Genomic DNA, 17,006 nt, shown 5'->3' on the forward strand with positions numbered 1-17,006 from the left:
AAATGAAAATCTGAATTACCTGGAACACCCTCGGATTGATCATCTTCTTTACTGTTGTCACTTTCATCTTTCTCATGAACTACCTTATCTCTTTCTGAAATGAAAAAAGATTTAATTATACTTTTCTGCTCCTGATTTGGCTAATGAAGACGAGCAACATCATACAGTGTGCAATGTGGAAATTTGATTACCGGTACATATTTATTGCAAAATGACATAGGTGGCAACAATTCACATGAAAAGGAAACAGCTCAACAATTTAAGGAAATTCATATTCAAATTCACTTCCACGACACAGTGAATCTGTTCCACTGCACAGATAATCAGATAAGCAAGGTAGAATACAAGGGGTTGCATTTTATCAGTTTTATTTCAATCCGACCTGAACAATTTTGTCCTACGACTCAGCACTGTTCAACTCAAATTCACTTTAATGAAATGAGACAATGTCAACAGAGTTGAGTTGAGGTTGGCGAAACTAAGACACAAAATTTCATTCACCTTTTGAATCTGCCATAATCGATTGTTTTCTGTCAGGGCAATGTCATTTCTACCAATGATAAAAAGCACTATGATAATTTAAAAATTAGGCCTTCATAGTGATATAATCTGACGAAATTAGTCTTTGAAATAGTAAAATAAAACGTGTTTTGCTTAACCGGATGTTTACATTTTTTGGAAACAGACAACAATTTATTCTACCTATGGTAGATAGAGTTATCCGCACTGATTTTCTCACCAAATATTTATATTGTATGCATAGTATGCATCTTTGGTTTTATGAATCAAATGTTGTAAAAAAAAACAGACCATATGATAGATGAATGTAAAAAGTAAAAGCAGAGCCTATATAAACTCTGGTAAAAGGCATGATTTGTAAAATGGAAACATTTACTGTGGTCTGTATGGAGTAGTCTTGACTTTCCAGTTCTGATGAAATAACTGATCTACTTACTGACCTTAGATATTATGTAAACAAGTCATCAAGACTCTTGTTCTTGGAAAAACTGTAGCCTATTAGGGTTGATATTGCGTATCCGTTTGACAGCTTTTGAACAGGTAAGCGTTTGTTTTTTTGTTTTTTTTTATCTAACTGAATTATTCAAGGTGAAGAGACAATATATAAATAAATACAAAAGAAAAGATAGCCTATTCGAGTCAACAGATTAGGCCTGATTAAGATCCTTTTATAGGATATTTTGTCGGAGATAATTTAAAATAATATTAAATGCTGAGTCATTTATTCAAACATCTTTTTAGCCAGGGTGAATGTTGGTTAATTTGATCTTATTTCCATATTAAAGTTTTAAAGAGATTTTTTTTTTTTATCATGAAATCAAAGGGCCAGGCTCAAGCAGTCGTGGAAGACTTGGTTTTTATTAATGATCAACAGTGGACAACAGTGTCAGTTAGGGTGAGAAGGATTAAAGATGGATATCTTACCCTTACTTTTACTTAATAATTCAATAATTATCTAGTAGTCTACCCATCATTGATTTAATATTCTTTGAATTTACTGGTTCCCTGTAATATTCCAACATTAACCTGATGATTTTGTTTAAAGGGATTGTAAAGAGGTTTTCTAAATTTTGTATGTGTATCTGGAACACTGTTAGCTTCAATTTGCACCATTCCAATTTTCATTCCGATGTCTTTGGTTCTTGCAATTCCACTAAAACTGTGTTTATGGCGAGGGGAGCACCGGAAGCTACTATTGGTATCTATGCAGTTTCCCTCTATTGATGTCATGAAATATTCAAAAAATATAATTTGATTGATTTGCAGATTGTCATAATGAAGCTTGGCTAATCATAGGAAATATTGATTCATTTTGACTTGCAAACTGCGATACTATGCCACTTAAATTGAATCATTCTTTGAACAGATAGTTTAGCAGGCAACAAGTCAAGCTTTGATAGGTTCTTGTGGGTTACATGGAACAAATATTGGTCTTTGGTTTAAATTCGTTGGTTTACAAAAGACTGGTGATATTGCATAAATCATCTCTTTCCAATTGCCTGTGAACACTCTAGAAATCACTTGTTGGATTTGAAAACATGTAAAAAAAATTATGACCCAAGGATGAACCCTATTGGAAAATATGTTTTTGTTAACTGATTCCCTTCTTGTTAAAGCTTCCATTTTTGAGATCATAAATACTTTATAGGTGGTAAGTTAGCTTTAGACCTTTATGTAATTTTTAGAGACCTATATAGCTCATGAACAAATCACGTGTATTACATGTGGTTGAGTAACATAATTGAAATATTGCCAGATATTATGACAAAGCCTACAGGGGTAAGGATTTGTATCTTTCTTTGTTAAGCATGGTTGATTTTTGTAAATAGATCTTTTTGAATACTGTTTTCTATAGTATAGAGCTCTCATATGCAGAAAGTCCCAATATAACAGGGCCTAGTTTTTCTGTCTTTACACCAGCGGACATCCGTCTTAATAGCTATCAGAGGCTGGAATAGAGACAGATGTTTTGGTCTACATCTGATAGAGCTGAATTTCAGCTTTCCATGTCACTTTTATAAAATCGCATCAGGTTTTTCTACAATTTAATCAAATTTAAAAGTTTTAGATCATGTTTACTTTTAAAGAGACGGATGCGTCATTTTTAGGGGGGTTGCTTTTGTCTTGAATATATGTAAAAAGTCTTCAGAAATACTACAAATGTACATCACATAATACCTTTAAAAATACTTCAAACTAGGAATTTTACTCACTATTTCTATATATATCTTTTTTATCACAGAGTATCTTAAATTGACGAGTCGTCATTTTTACATTCAAACACAGATAATCCTTGGTACACATGGATTTGATGGCTCAAATTTCGACTGTGAGCTGTGAAGACTTTTACTGATTGGCTTAGCTTAAAAAAAATCCCGTTTCTGAGACTAAAGTATGATTGGTCAAAAAAAAAAAAAAAAAAAAAAGGCACATCTGTCCCTTTAAACTAGCATTGCCTCTTATTTTTATGATGTAGTTTTTATGTAGCCCCTATATCTAAATTATAATTGTTTGTTTTTATATAGACTATCCTTTATTAAAGCCTACGTGATCATTGAACTAGGTGTAAATGTGTCATATTTATTTATAGCTGGCAATATTCTTTAAAGGTCATTATATAAGATGGTTTTTTTTTTCTGTTTTTTGACTTACTGGTTTTGAATAGATATTTTATGATTTCGAGAAAATTAGAGGTATGCATTATGCTGTTGGTGGTCAAAATATCAAAATTTTTGCATCATAGAAAAAGTTTAGATTTATGACATTTATTTACATTATTCCACAATAAAAAGATTTTTCTTTCCTTTTTTGGTCCTTAATTTAGGCAAAAATCTGAACTGATCGCAAAAGGGTCTTATGTGATAAAAGCAAATTTTGCGATTAATGACATCATCAAACACTTAGTTTAAGTGGAATTTCAGGAACCACAGATGTCTGAATGAAAATTGAAATGTTGCAAATTGATGCTATCAATGTCCTCGATACACAGAAAAAATTTAAGTTTTTTTCTTGATCTTTTGGTCTCAAATCCAGTATAGATCCATCAGTACTTTTCAAACCTGTTTGGCCTTGCCAGCAATACATGTTGAAAGGTTTGACATTGAATCGAAGACAAAATTGAAGCTCTGTTTGCTACAGGCTTCGGAAAAAATTAATTTTACTGCCACTTTCTTGGCAAAATTTCCCTCATTATGCACTGCATGGCATGAAGGCCTGTCTTCCTTAGTCTTATCATGGCAGAATATAATATATTCAAATTGTTTATATTTTGAAATTTCAGGTTGAGTGTCCTCTAACTTAAGAGTTATCTTGACACCAGATTTAGTATTTCCTATTCAGTTTTATTGATCAATAGAAATATTGCTTTATCATGGTTGTTTATGCTAGATATTAGGCAATATGTAATTTATATGATATATTACTCTATAAGCTTGTGTATAGTCACTGTATAAGGTGATATTTTCTTGGAAATTTTACCATTTCATAAATGTGTAAGTAAGCTTATATAATGTTCTTTTTTTTCATCCTAGTCAACAACAGCATTTGAAATACTTTGAAAAATCTGTTTTTTGGAATTTTGGAAAACTTCTGATGCATATTCATGTACGGTACTTTATTAATCTCTTTCTTGGATTTCCAAGTAGTTCCATTAAAACGTTCCCGCCAACAGGTGACGCAATTTTATATCCCACGTGATATTCTTATGCTGATAACTTATCTAGATCATTTCCAGAGGAAATCCACATAGATTTATCTATCTGGATAACATCTGGTTATAACTGCATAAATTTATTTGCCATTTCGAAAGCAACTGGTAGTTATTTGGATAAAACTGGATAAAACTGAATTACTTTTGCAGTGCAGTATAACACCCCAAAAATTTCATTTGTAAAGAGGTTTCTGCACAACAAATCTCTCAACTGATCTTATATATACGTAGAACAAAAAGTTAAGGGCCACAAGATTTTGAACCATTGTTTCATAAATGAATTCAATTCACAATCATACTTGATAACACAGATGTATATATTTGGACCTAATGTTAAAAACAATATGTATTCGTGAAAAAATCAACAACAGGAAGTGGATGATCATACATTATATTATCTTTATAGCCCCAAATGCAAAGTATCTGTTTTTCATCAGTCTTTGAATGTCCTGTTGAGGATTTGCTGCAATGCTGCATCCAACTCTGTTACAGGTCTCTATGACGTACGCGACATCCCAGAATATATTGAATTAAAGTTAGTGGCGCTTAACTTTTTGTTCTACGTATATATACACTGTCTAGATATATGTAAGGGCAATTATCAAAGTAACAGCTTATATAACCTTTATAGTGTACATAGTGTGCGATCAATATCTATATAAAATTACTCTATATGTGAGTTGATAATTTGCTTTGAGCTAAAGGTGAAAATTGGTGTTAACTAAGATATATTATGATCAATCTGTAGATGGATAAATATGTTAGATGGATAAATTTGATATAGGTATGTTAGATGGATAAATTTGATATAGGTATTTTTAGTGTATGTTAGATGAATAAATTTGATATAGGTATGTTAGGGTATGTTAGATGGATAAATTTGATATAGGTATGTTAGATGGATAAATTTGATATAGGTATGTTAGGGTATGTTAGACGAATAAATTTGATATAAGTATGTTAGGGTATGTTAGATGGATAAATTTGATATAGGTATGTTAGATGGATAAATTTGATATAGGTATGCTAGATGGATAAATTTGATATAGGTATGTTAGATGGATAAATTTGTTATAGGTATGTTAGTAAGGAAGAAATTCCTCATGGAAATTATAATGTAAACTACAGAAATCAATTTATAGACTGATTTAGAAGTTGAGTGTATTCCACAAGTATTCAACTTCACATATTACATGCAATAGGTTGACATTTGTAACAGTTTTGTCTACCAGCAATATTCACTGTAAAGATCATTTTGATTTATTTTCTTTTCAAAAAGGTTATCATTTTCATTAAAATTACTTTTTTGTACTTTGTATTTAATTTGATTTATACATGCAAATGTCTTGTCTTGAGCTTTGAGAGGGCTTAATTTTCTCTTCAAAATAAGTTCTGAGCGGTGGGGGTCATAACCTAATGGCCCACCCCCCTAACGCCATTGCATATCATTGCCTGTCAAGTTATAAAGGTTTAAGTTGAATTGAGTGTGTGATGGATATCATATGAACATGTGTTCAATCAAAATCTATTTTTTGTTGCAGATAGAAAACAGTACAATGTTCAATAAATAAACAAAATGAAGATACCACATTGAATGAGAAAAGTAGATTTTTTGTAGACGGTAAGTCTATTATGATTGATACTCTTCACTCTTTAAGGAAAGAAAGGTCATTCTCAATTATAACTTGGAAACTGTGACACTCTGCAGCAGTGGCATTTTTAGGAAACATCAGGTGAAGGGGGCCGAGCAGGGACCACAAAATTTTCCAGGAGAGGGCCACTTCTCATTTCTTTCACTATGTAAAATGATAAAAACTTTGAAAGTGGGGGGCCAATGCTGGGCCAGTAACTTTTCTGGAGGATCATAATAAATTTATTTTTTTTGGAATCAACATTAGTAATTGTGTTTATTAAAAATAATACTGATCACAATTGTTTTTTTTTTTTCAGAATAACAAAAATAACTTTCTAAGATGGGTTTTGGAACTCAATTACGTTTGTTATTATGGAAGAATTTTATGCTGAGGAAAAGACATCCTGTAAGTACGAAAGCCTATGTAAATTATTGGAATAGCCCAGTATCTGCATTTTATTACATGACTTAATATCCAACTTTCTAATGCTGTTATCACAAAAAAGGTCTTGGTCGACTAGAAACTTATCAAAAGTTTCGCCGACCGGCTGCGGGCACACAATGATACAAAAGATCACCATTTTGTCATTTTCCACTGTGTTGATAATCATGTGTGGATCATGCAATTGAAAGGAAAATTAATCTGATTGGATGATGAAGCTCAGTCTTGCAGACGATAAAACAATTGACGACAAATATCAATCTCGTTTGATATAATAAATCCTTGTCATGGAAGCGCAGGCACACCTGAGATTTTAACGAAGAACTGTTAATGAAAATCTTGTTCATCTTATTTCAGTTAAGAGTGATAATAGAACTATGCTGGCCATTGTGTTTATTTCTTATCTTAGTCTTAGTGAAGACCAGACCAGATTTAGAAGAGAATGTACCAGAATGTAAGTTGAACGTTTTAGTGTTAGGCAACTCTGATACTTATTTAGGAGTGGAATGGAATGTTAAAAGAAAGAAGAATACATAAGCAACGAATAGAACTCAATTCTAATCATCTAAAAATTAGATGTGCAGTGTTGTTACATACGAAACATACAGTCAAGTTGATGGCCAAACCTCTTTCCTTATTCAAGTTCACCAGTTCACACGACCGAGATTAAAACCTACAACCATCGACGTATACAAGCATGGACTTCAAATTTTCTAACCTACTGCTACAGACCTCAAGCTTCTGATCTTTAATGATAAGTGAGAAGAGTTTTGCCATCACCTATCACCAGTCTGTGTTTGTGGACAGTATCCCTCTTTCAAATTTAATGTAACTGTTTATGTGTAGTGTAATGATTGTATTTTCGATATGTTATTATTTCATATCTTCAGGCCATTTTGATGGAAAGGCTATGCCTTCATCTGGATTACTTCCATTTCTACAGTCCTATTTATGTACCTACAACAACACTTGTCATATGAAAGTAACAGAAGATGAAACAGCTGGTGATGTCACTGGTTTTAACAATTCATTGTAAGTTTTCATTAATAGTTTTAACAATTCATTGTAAGTTTTCATAGATAGTTTTAACAATTCATTGTGAGTTTTCATTAATAGTTTTAACAATTCATTGTAAGTTTTCATTAATAGTTTTAACAATTCATTGTAAGTTTTCATTAGTAGTTTTAACAATTCATTTTAAGTTTTTAATGATATTTTTAACAATTCATTGTAAGTTTTCATTAATAGTTTTAACAATTCATTATAAGTTTTCATTGATAGTTTTAAAAATATATTGTTAGTTTTCATTTATTGTTTTAACAATTCATTGTAAGTTTTCATTAATAGTTTTAACAATTCATTGCGAGTCTTCATTGATAGTTTGAACAATTCATAGTTAGTCTTCATTGATAGTTTGAACATTTCATTGCAAGTTTTTATGGATAGTTTTAACAATTCATTGCAAGTTTTCATTAATAGTTTTAACAATTCATTGTAAGTTTTTATTGATATTTTTAACAATTCATTGTAAGTTTTCATTAATAGTTTTAACAATTCATTGCGAGTCTTCATTGATAGTTTGAACAATTCATTGTTAGTCTTCATTGATAGTTTGAACATTTCATTGCAAGTTTTTATTGATAGTTTTAACAATTCATTGCAAGTTTTCATTAATAGTTTTAACAATTCATTATAAGTTTTTATTGATAGTTTTAAAAATATATTGTTAGTTTTCATTGATAGTTTGAACAATTCATTGTTAGTTTTCATTGATAGTTTTAACAATTCATTGTAAGTTTTCATTAATAGTTTTAACAATTCATTATAAGTTTTTATTGATAGTTTTAAAAATATATTGTTAGTTTTCATTGATAGTTTGAACAATTCATTGTAAGTTTTCATTAATAGTTTTAACAATTCATTGTAAGTTTTTATTGATAGTTTTAACAATTCATTGTAAGTTTTTATTGATAGTTTTAACAATTATGTAATACCAACGACTATTTATTTATTTATTTTTTTTATTGTATTAATTTTGAACGCCAAAGGATAGAAAATAATTTAAATGGCCTGTTTGTAACATATACTTAGAAATATACTTTATATTTGATAGGTTGACACGATTTGTTAATGATATAGAAACTATTCTGTCTAGTAATATAGATAGAAATGAAATCGCTAGGGCTTTAGAAGATTTGAGTAATTTACAGAAACTCTTGTCTATGATAAGAAATGGTACATCTGAAGGTAAGACACAAAAATACATCAGCCAGCACACAAACCCCAGCAACTTACAATGTGACATCAAAAAAGAAAGAAGCAAATAGTCTGTGGTCAAACCTCGTGACAATGATCTTTCTGAGAAATTTACACTCATTAATAGCTTTTTGTATTGTGTTGAATATGACACTTAGACATTAGACATGTAGATGCTGATCAAAAATAGAACCCACTACTATTTTTTTTTTTTCAGCAAACCTCAACAAGAATTTAATGCTTGATCTTATTGTCATCACTATCATAAACATATTTTACTATATTTTTTAAGTCGTGGCTATGATATTTTAGCAGTAGCCAAATTGTTTATATTTTAGGTGAAATAAAACTAGGGAATCTATTGGTTGATCCTGATAGATTACGAGAACAAGTAGCCAATCAGAGCATAGATTTATCAGAAGAGTCTTTAGATCTTTTGTTAAATGGATCCATATCCTTAGACAAGGTAAACTCTTTTTTATTGGTAAAATTTGTACAAAATATATAGGATATAAAGGGATATATGGTAATATATGATAATCTTGATGATATCTTGACACGTATCTCTTGATGTTACTTTGACTTTGGATTAATTCTGTAATCAGTTTTATCTAAATTAGACGAAACTTTCTTTCCTTTTTTTTGTTAGCTTTATTTTTAACCTAGCCACTTCAGTTAGTGTCTAAAGACTGCCCTTTTGAACATTCATCCGTTAGATGACACTGCCAGCCAATCAAGTTTCTGCCCCCTCCAACGCTAAGATTTTGTGACACAAACGAAGAGTGTATTCGTAGAATAGTTTATCAACTGAATACACCTTTTGTTTGCATCACAAATTACCACGATAGACATGGCAGGAATTTTATTTTGATGAAACCGTTACTGAATACTGAATAATGCTTTTTTCAGGTTCTTGACATATTCAACTCTTCATCATTTAGAAATATTTTGAACAGAGCCAATGAGACCACTGTTCGAGAAGCTATTTGTCAAGAAGAAATACTAACTCGATGGTTTGAATTCAGTGATCCTAACACTGCATCTTTACTACAAGATCAGATCTGTAACTTAACTCAACTACAGGCTCAAGAACTGTATGATGACTTTATGGCTGAATACAACTCAACATATGCCTTTAATGAAGTAAGTTTGTAGATCATCAGCACAATTCACTATGCTGTAATGAATATACTGAATAACAATATTAGCTATAAGGATTGCTGAAAGGGATGCTGAGTTGAGAAGCTGAGTCACAAGCTGTGCATGCCCTAGTTCACTAGTAACACTTGCGAAATGTGGCGTATTTTAGTGGCGTTTAAATTTTTTAGTCTTTTGACTTAAGTTCTTCTATATTCTGACAAGGGTTGAAATCGTTACTAGTCAGAATTCTTTCTTACCTTGAGAAGATCACCGAGCAGACAACAATCCAATTGACTACCACTGCCATATATGAGATGTGTCGAATATGAAGTTGTAACTCTGGTATAGAAAGTGACTACTAAACTGCTATTTCTATTTTTCAGATTAGAGAATACTGGACAAAGAACCTAGGTGTTGGTCCTAATTTTGATCTGGAGCTTGTAGAGATGCTAGCTAAAACATATAGTGATGTAAGTTTTACAGTTTTAAAGGAAAAAATTACCCTGTTGCATAATGGCACCATGTGCTTTTGAAGGATGAATGTATTTTGGAACTTGGGATCGAAAACTTAAATCAAGGAATGCCCATTTTATAAGAATTGCAGGAATTAAGGAATCTATATGGGTTTGTAGACTACTATCCTATTCAGATTATGAAATTAGAAAGTTAATCATACAATATCTTTCAGATCATACAATGTCTTTCAGATTATGAAATTAGAAAGTTTATCATACAACGTCTTTCAGATCATGAAATTAGAAAGTTTATCATACAAATCTTTCATATCATGAAATTAGAAAGTTTATCAAACGATAGCTTTCAGATCATGAAATTAGAAAGTTTATCATACAATATCTTTCAGATCATGAAAATAGAAAGGTTATAATACAATATCTTTCAGATCATGAAATTAAAAAGTTTATCATACAATGTCTTTCAGATCATGAAATTAGAAAGTTTATCATACAATATCTTTCAGATCATGACATTAGAAAGTTTATCATACAATATCTTTCAGATCATGAAATTAGAAAGTTTATCATACAATATCTTTCAGATCATGAAATTAAAAAGTTTATCATACATTATCTTTCAGATTATGAAATTAGAAAGTTTATCATACAATATCTTTCAGATCATGAAATTAGAAAGTTTATCATACAATATCTTTCAGATCATGAAATTAGAAAGTTTATCATACAATATCTTTCAGATCATGAAATTAGAAAGTTTATCATACAATATCTTTCAGATCATGAAATTGGAAAGTTTAGAGTTTATTCTGAATGATTATGAACGAATACAGAATGATTTTAGAAATAGTAATATGACAGGGGGTAATGGTACTCGAAATCTTCTGGAATCCATGGGAACACTATTATGTGGACGCTCTCAAACCTTCGTGAATTTAAATAATGCTGACCGCCTGGGTGGTTCTAATAATTTCTTTGGTGGTGGTGGTAATGATGATGATGAAGATGCCAAAAAGAAAACAGCAAAAATAAAATTGGCTTACAAAGATGCAAGTAAGTGGCTATTTTCATGTTGAATGGGATATAATTTCAGCTACTTGTTGCATAGTTCAGAATCTGGCAAGATATAACCAAAGACAAGGGTGGCGCTTGATTGGTTAGCTCTGAACCTTGATCTGAGTTTCTGGCCTAAATCGAGCGGTACAAAATCACATAAAATTTTCCCTCCTATTCCTTTATCCACCATTTTGAATTCTGTCTGCACCTGCTATTCTTTCAGCACATGTGTAACACATTCTGAACTCTGTTCCAACTTGTTTTATTGTACAACCGGATGATTCTGTGAATCCAGAATATGAAGGACTCACCAATTGAGCGCCCCCATTATGATATCGTAATATCAGAGATATTTAATGCCTATTGTGTTATTTTAGCTCCATTCTGTCAAGATGTGTTTGTATCTATCGAAAGCAACAATTTATTCAGCATTGTATGGAGGTATTTGAAACCTATTGTATTAGGTGTTATACCTTATACCCCTGATACACCTCGAGTTCAAGAAATTATTAGACTGGTAGGTTTCACTCATTTATTATTACTAATACCTATCTTTACTATTATTTTTTGAAATCATAGATATATTTTGACCAGGCCACATATCCTCGAAATGATCTCCAACAATTCTTTATGGATTCTGTAAGCATGTTGTCGTCCATCCGTTCATCGATAAAAAACGGCCATGATGCAGTACAATAAAATTTGCTTATAATTCTCCATAGACTAAACATGAACCAAATGTGAATGGACAGCAAACAATGATTTGTACTTGCAATCAAAGCTGCTGGTGGGCGTATGTCACCATGGTTCTTACGTCTATCCTTATTTTTGAAAGTAGATGTAATAAAAAGTATGCCCTTCAGCATTATACTATTATCTATTGCAGGCCAATCAGACATTTTTAGATATCTCTGAACTGATTAACCTAGCTGATGATTGGGATAGGTTATTACCACAGATATATAACTACTTAAACGGTCCAAATATAGATTTTATCAGGGTAAGTTATACAAATTATACAGAGATATCAATTTGATGTTAAGTAATCAAACATAAAGCACCGTCACCCATGTCCCTTGGTTTGTCCCTCCACTATTGCTCTTAAACACTAGAAGGCACAATTAAACACAATTCTTGACTGATTTATTATCACCCAAGATTGAACCCTATTGAAAATTTTAAAAAATCACACATTTTGGCAATATAATTTGAATGATATTGATCATTATCACCCAAAAAATCAATCAATCATTTTCTCCTTTCTAGTATAACTAATGCAGTCATGTATATAAGAATTGTTGATTTTAGAATGTCCAAGATCAGAAAAGTTCTGCAAACAATTGTACATATTTGGTGCCTTAAGATTTTTTCAGTGCTTCCATTAACTAGTGTTATAAGTTTTTTTTTTATCAATGAAATGCTGTGTTTTAGCATAGCCTGACCCTTCCAATTCCACATCATATATTTGATGAGTCGCAAGTTTTTGAGAATTTTCATCATGGCAAAAATTTTGATATCTACACAAAGCTGAACCACCAAAGAGTCCATCAAGATTTTACCAGATATTCTACAATGTCCCTGTGCATAACACAGTACCATAATACAGCTGAGGGGTAGTCTTTTCCTTACTTCAAGCAACTCTTATAGTATATAGCCTACCCATTGACCTTTGACATTGCTAGTTCATGAATCAATCATTTTCTTCAGCAATTCATCAACACAGGACAGTGTCGATATTTTGAAGATTCAGTAAAAAAGGCGCAAGCTGGAGAAAATCAAGTGATACCCTGGTTACAAGGACTAATGGGAGACAGGTTTAACCTGAGTGGTATTCCCACTTTAAATCGTGACTTTAAGATATGTGAATATATTGGAAGGTTTATATATAATGGAGAAGATGAGAGTGGTTATGATTGGAGAGATTCTCTCAACTATACTGACATACAACTACAGACTTTAAAGAAATATCTACAGGTATGTGTATCATATTTTACTTTTTGTCTCAAGCTTTTGTCTTCCAAAAAAATGAAAGAAAAAGCATATCTTACAAGGATAACAACTGGAAACCCATCTTTAAAGGAAGTAAGAAAAGAAAAGAAAAGAAAGAAACAACTATATTTTACAAGAAAAACAACTAAAGATCTTAGTTAATGATCCTTTCTACCAGTTTGTCCTTGATCAACCTCTTGGCATTGATCTTCTTGGATTTTCTGGGCAAAGTTTTGATTGGCTGGCAGTGCAGTGCCAATCAAACAGACAATTGTTCAAAAAGGCTGTCTTAAGAGCCTAACTGAAGTGGATATATTAAAAATAAAAGCTGATAAAAAACATAAAAGTTCAGTCTAATTTTGAAACCACTTCATAAAATTTTCACTTGCTGACTGAGATTAGAACCAATGACCGCCATTTGTACAAATGCTCTAACAGACTATTATACAAAAAACTGAATAGAACAATTATGTTTTAAATAGTACTAGATGTGTACAGACATCTTTTCTTCACTGCTGCTCTTTAGTTTTATTACATTACATTTTATTGAATTTAATTTCAGTGTTTTAAATTTGATAAGTTTATACCATATAAAGATGAGACATCTCTAACTATAGATTCAGTTAAACTAACTAGTAATAATACATTATTGGCTGGTAAGAAATGAATTTATATATTAAGTACAGTATAACAGTATATCAAACGAGTTCAATAACGGTATTCATTGAGCCTGTGGGAGAGACAAATTTTTATTATATTTTACTTTTGAGTGTTTTATGGAGATTTTTGTTTGTTTTTAAGCTTTGGTATTTAATGAAATTGATGATAACACAACCCACATTAAGTATAAAATACGTATGAACTCAGATAACGTAGATAGTACCAAGAATATTCAAGACAGGTTGGTACCTTTTGTGACTTCAAAGAAAGAAGATACAAAAAACAAGGATACTGTTTGTGAAATGGTCCTTGGTGAAACCTTTTAGCATTTTTCTTTCCCAGATTATCCATACCGTTGTCAAGCAACCAAGATTTTAACAGACTTGAGTCCAAGTGTCTTTGATACAAATCTTCACATCAGAAAGATAAAATATAAGTTTTTATGATTTACAGATATTGGAGACCAGGAGCTAGAGCTAGCCCTACACAAGATTTAAAATATGTTATGTTTGGTTTCGCCTTTATACAAGATATGGTGGACCATGCTATAATACAAGTACAGACTGGAGAACCATCTAGAATCGGTGTTGTTTTACAACAGTTTCCATATCCATGTTATATCAATGACAAGTAAGTACTAAGTGTATGTCAATTAAGCAATAAACAAACTGTTAACCTATGGCGGTTATGGTCGTATATATCAGGACAAAGGTTGGCTCGAAAATTGAATAAATGCGCGTTAGTGCTGGTTATTAACTTTGTTTTTGGCAGTTTCACAATCTCATTGGTCATAATGATCTACTTTGAGTTTCGCTATCCCACAATTCATAGTTCATATTAAGACATGGGTTTTGCATGATGCGCTGTGATTGGTTGAAATGAATGTCAACATGGTTTCATTGCCAAAATTGAAATTTTAACATAAAATGTATTTATCGCTGAATGTCAACTGCTCTATGAATTGTAGTTCCCTTTGTTATAATAATGCAATGCATGGTGGATGCCAAGCATTATGGGATTTCACTTGAAAACATGTTGGTTTGAAAACATGCTGTGTCAAAAAAAATTAAAGTGTCGTTTGGTGAAACCAATATTCAACAGTAAATTCCAGAACTGTTTGAGACACTTTCTGGTGACTGACCATGTCAAAATAATTCTCAGAATTAATGTTAAATGCTTATTTTCAGATTCACTCGTACAATATCTAGAACTATACCATTATTTATGGTTATTAGTTGGATCTATACGGTAGCCATGTTGGTTAAAGGTATTGTGTATGAGAAGGAGGAAAGGTTAAAGGAGGTCATGAAGATTATGGGACTAAGTAATGGAGTACATTGGTTAGCTTGGTTTATTAATGCCTTTATAATGATGTTTATAACTGTAGTCATACTGGTACTTATTTTAAAGGTAGGGAACTAGAGTCATTTAATCAACTCCATTAATTTGCAAACATTACTACCTGTTTTGCTTAATAGATGCTTCTTAAAGATGGGTTCCCTTATTTTCATTTATGAAAATGAAAATGCTAATACTTATATGAATAGAAGGAAGAGGTGTTCTAATGACTTGGAAAAATACCAGTTTGTCTCACATGTCTATAATTAATTCATAATTAGCTAAATTAGAAGAGAATTACCAGCAGAATTCCAATGAGTCCAAGTCAAAATGTCTTTTTTTGTTTATCCAGACTGTACATACATTGACATTTATCATTGGTTAAAACTCTTTATTATATGCAATAAGAACAAAATGATATGATTACGATTAAGAATACATGATAATTCATTAGAAACACCAATTAATCAAATAGTTTGCTTAATTTGACACTAAAAAATAAAGAAACCCATCTTTAAAGGAAGTAAGAAAAGAAAAGAAAGGAACAACTATATTTTACTAGGATAATAAATTTGGTTCACAGTTAGAGATCCTTTCTATCAGCTGGTCCTTGGCCAAACCTCTTGGCATTGATCTTTCCTGGATTATCCATGCCCATTTACAGCTGGGTTAACTGGAATTATGAGTGAAGATGACTTATTCAAGGTCATCGGACTATTATCGAGATCAGAACCCACAGCTGCCATTCACTCAACGTAACCAAGCAAATGACGTCAAATGACCAACGCTTTAACCGACTGTGCTATATAACCTCATAATTTATATGCAACAGGAATCAATTTATAAAGATAAAATCTTAAGATCTAGAGGTTTCTGTATACCAACTGTTTCGTGGCATTTTTCAGCTGGGTTCACTCGAATGATGACTTATTTAAGGGCACCAGACTTTGATCCTGTCACTAAGGACCTCCAATTCACTATTTTATTCATGAAAAAAAAAATTCCAAAGACACTTTCTGACAAAGCTACAATCAAACCTACAGCTTAATGTAATGCCGGAGTAGAAGAAGAAATTTGATTTGTTGGAATCTTCATGTTATTTGCTTCGTTCTATCAATTAAATGGTGGTTGTTGGTTGTAAAAATGTTAAGAGTATGAAAGTCGAGTGACCTTGAAAAAGTCTCATCGTAATATGGGTAGACCCTCTGTAAATACATGCATTATCTAGGAAAGATCAATGTCAAGAGGTTCGGCAAAGGTCCAGCTGGCAGTGGTAGAGCCAGGTTTATTTCCGAGGGGGGCAAAATATCTGAGATTGGCCGAATTTCAAACCTTGTTATGAGATATTTGCTCGAAAAATTTGACTTCGAGGCTGCGAGGGGGGTTGGTTGTCCCATCTGCCCCCCTTTGGCTCCGCCACTGTCAGCTTCTTTGAAAATCATGTAAAACATTTTTTTTTCTTTCTCATGACCATCATTATTACACTTCTAACACTGTCCCCATGTTTCCTTTTGCATTGGTGATGTCATCATATAATGATAAATATTTTGAATTTCAGTATGGTGGTATATTAGAGTACTCAGATCCAACTGTAATACTGGTGTTCCTATTGGCCTTCACCTTCTCTACCATAATGCTGTGTTTCTTCATCAGTACTTTGTTCTCGAAGGCCAATTTATCAGCTGTCTGTGGTGCCTTTATATACTTCATGTTATATCTTCCCTACACATTTATTACTAGATGGGAAGAAATTATGACCACTTCTCAAAAAGCAGCTCTGGTGAGTTTATT

At 31.8% G+C, this 17,006-nt stretch overlaps 1 protein-coding gene across 1 annotated transcript in view; it reads left to right on the forward strand.

Moving 5' to 3' along the window:
* Positions 1–6,201: 6,201 nt before the first annotated feature.
* LOTGIDRAFT_212836 (hypothetical protein) overlaps positions 6,202–17,006 on the forward strand; it is a gene marked incomplete at its 5' end in the record, with an annotated part of 41,441 nt that continues 30,636 nt past the window's right edge. Inside the window, 15 exons of the mRNA XM_009049680.1 lie at positions 6,202–6,267; positions 6,661–6,757; positions 7,194–7,335; positions 8,417–8,538; positions 8,898–9,043; positions 9,619–9,710; positions 10,774–11,153; positions 11,576–11,745; positions 12,115–12,232; positions 13,027–13,202; positions 13,780–13,873; positions 14,019–14,118; positions 14,331–14,507; positions 15,065–15,287; positions 16,774–16,995. Of these exons, the coding sequence (XP_009047928.1) occupies positions 6,202–6,267; positions 6,661–6,757; positions 7,194–7,335; positions 8,417–8,538; positions 8,898–9,043; positions 9,619–9,710; positions 10,774–11,153; positions 11,576–11,745; positions 12,115–12,232; positions 13,027–13,202; positions 13,780–13,873; positions 14,019–14,118; positions 14,331–14,507; positions 15,065–15,287; positions 16,774–16,995 (2,325 nt within the window). The remainder of the gene's footprint in view (positions 6,268–6,660; positions 6,758–7,193; positions 7,336–8,416; positions 8,539–8,897; positions 9,044–9,618; positions 9,711–10,773; positions 11,154–11,575; positions 11,746–12,114; positions 12,233–13,026; positions 13,203–13,779; positions 13,874–14,018; positions 14,119–14,330; positions 14,508–15,064; positions 15,288–16,773; positions 16,996–17,006) is intronic.

The sequence above is a fragment of the Lottia gigantea genome (genome assembly GCF_000327385.1).
Source record: "Lottia gigantea unplaced genomic scaffold LOTGIsca_14, whole genome shotgun sequence".
Taxonomy (NCBI): Eukaryota; Metazoa; Mollusca; class Gastropoda; family Lottiidae; genus Lottia; species Lottia gigantea.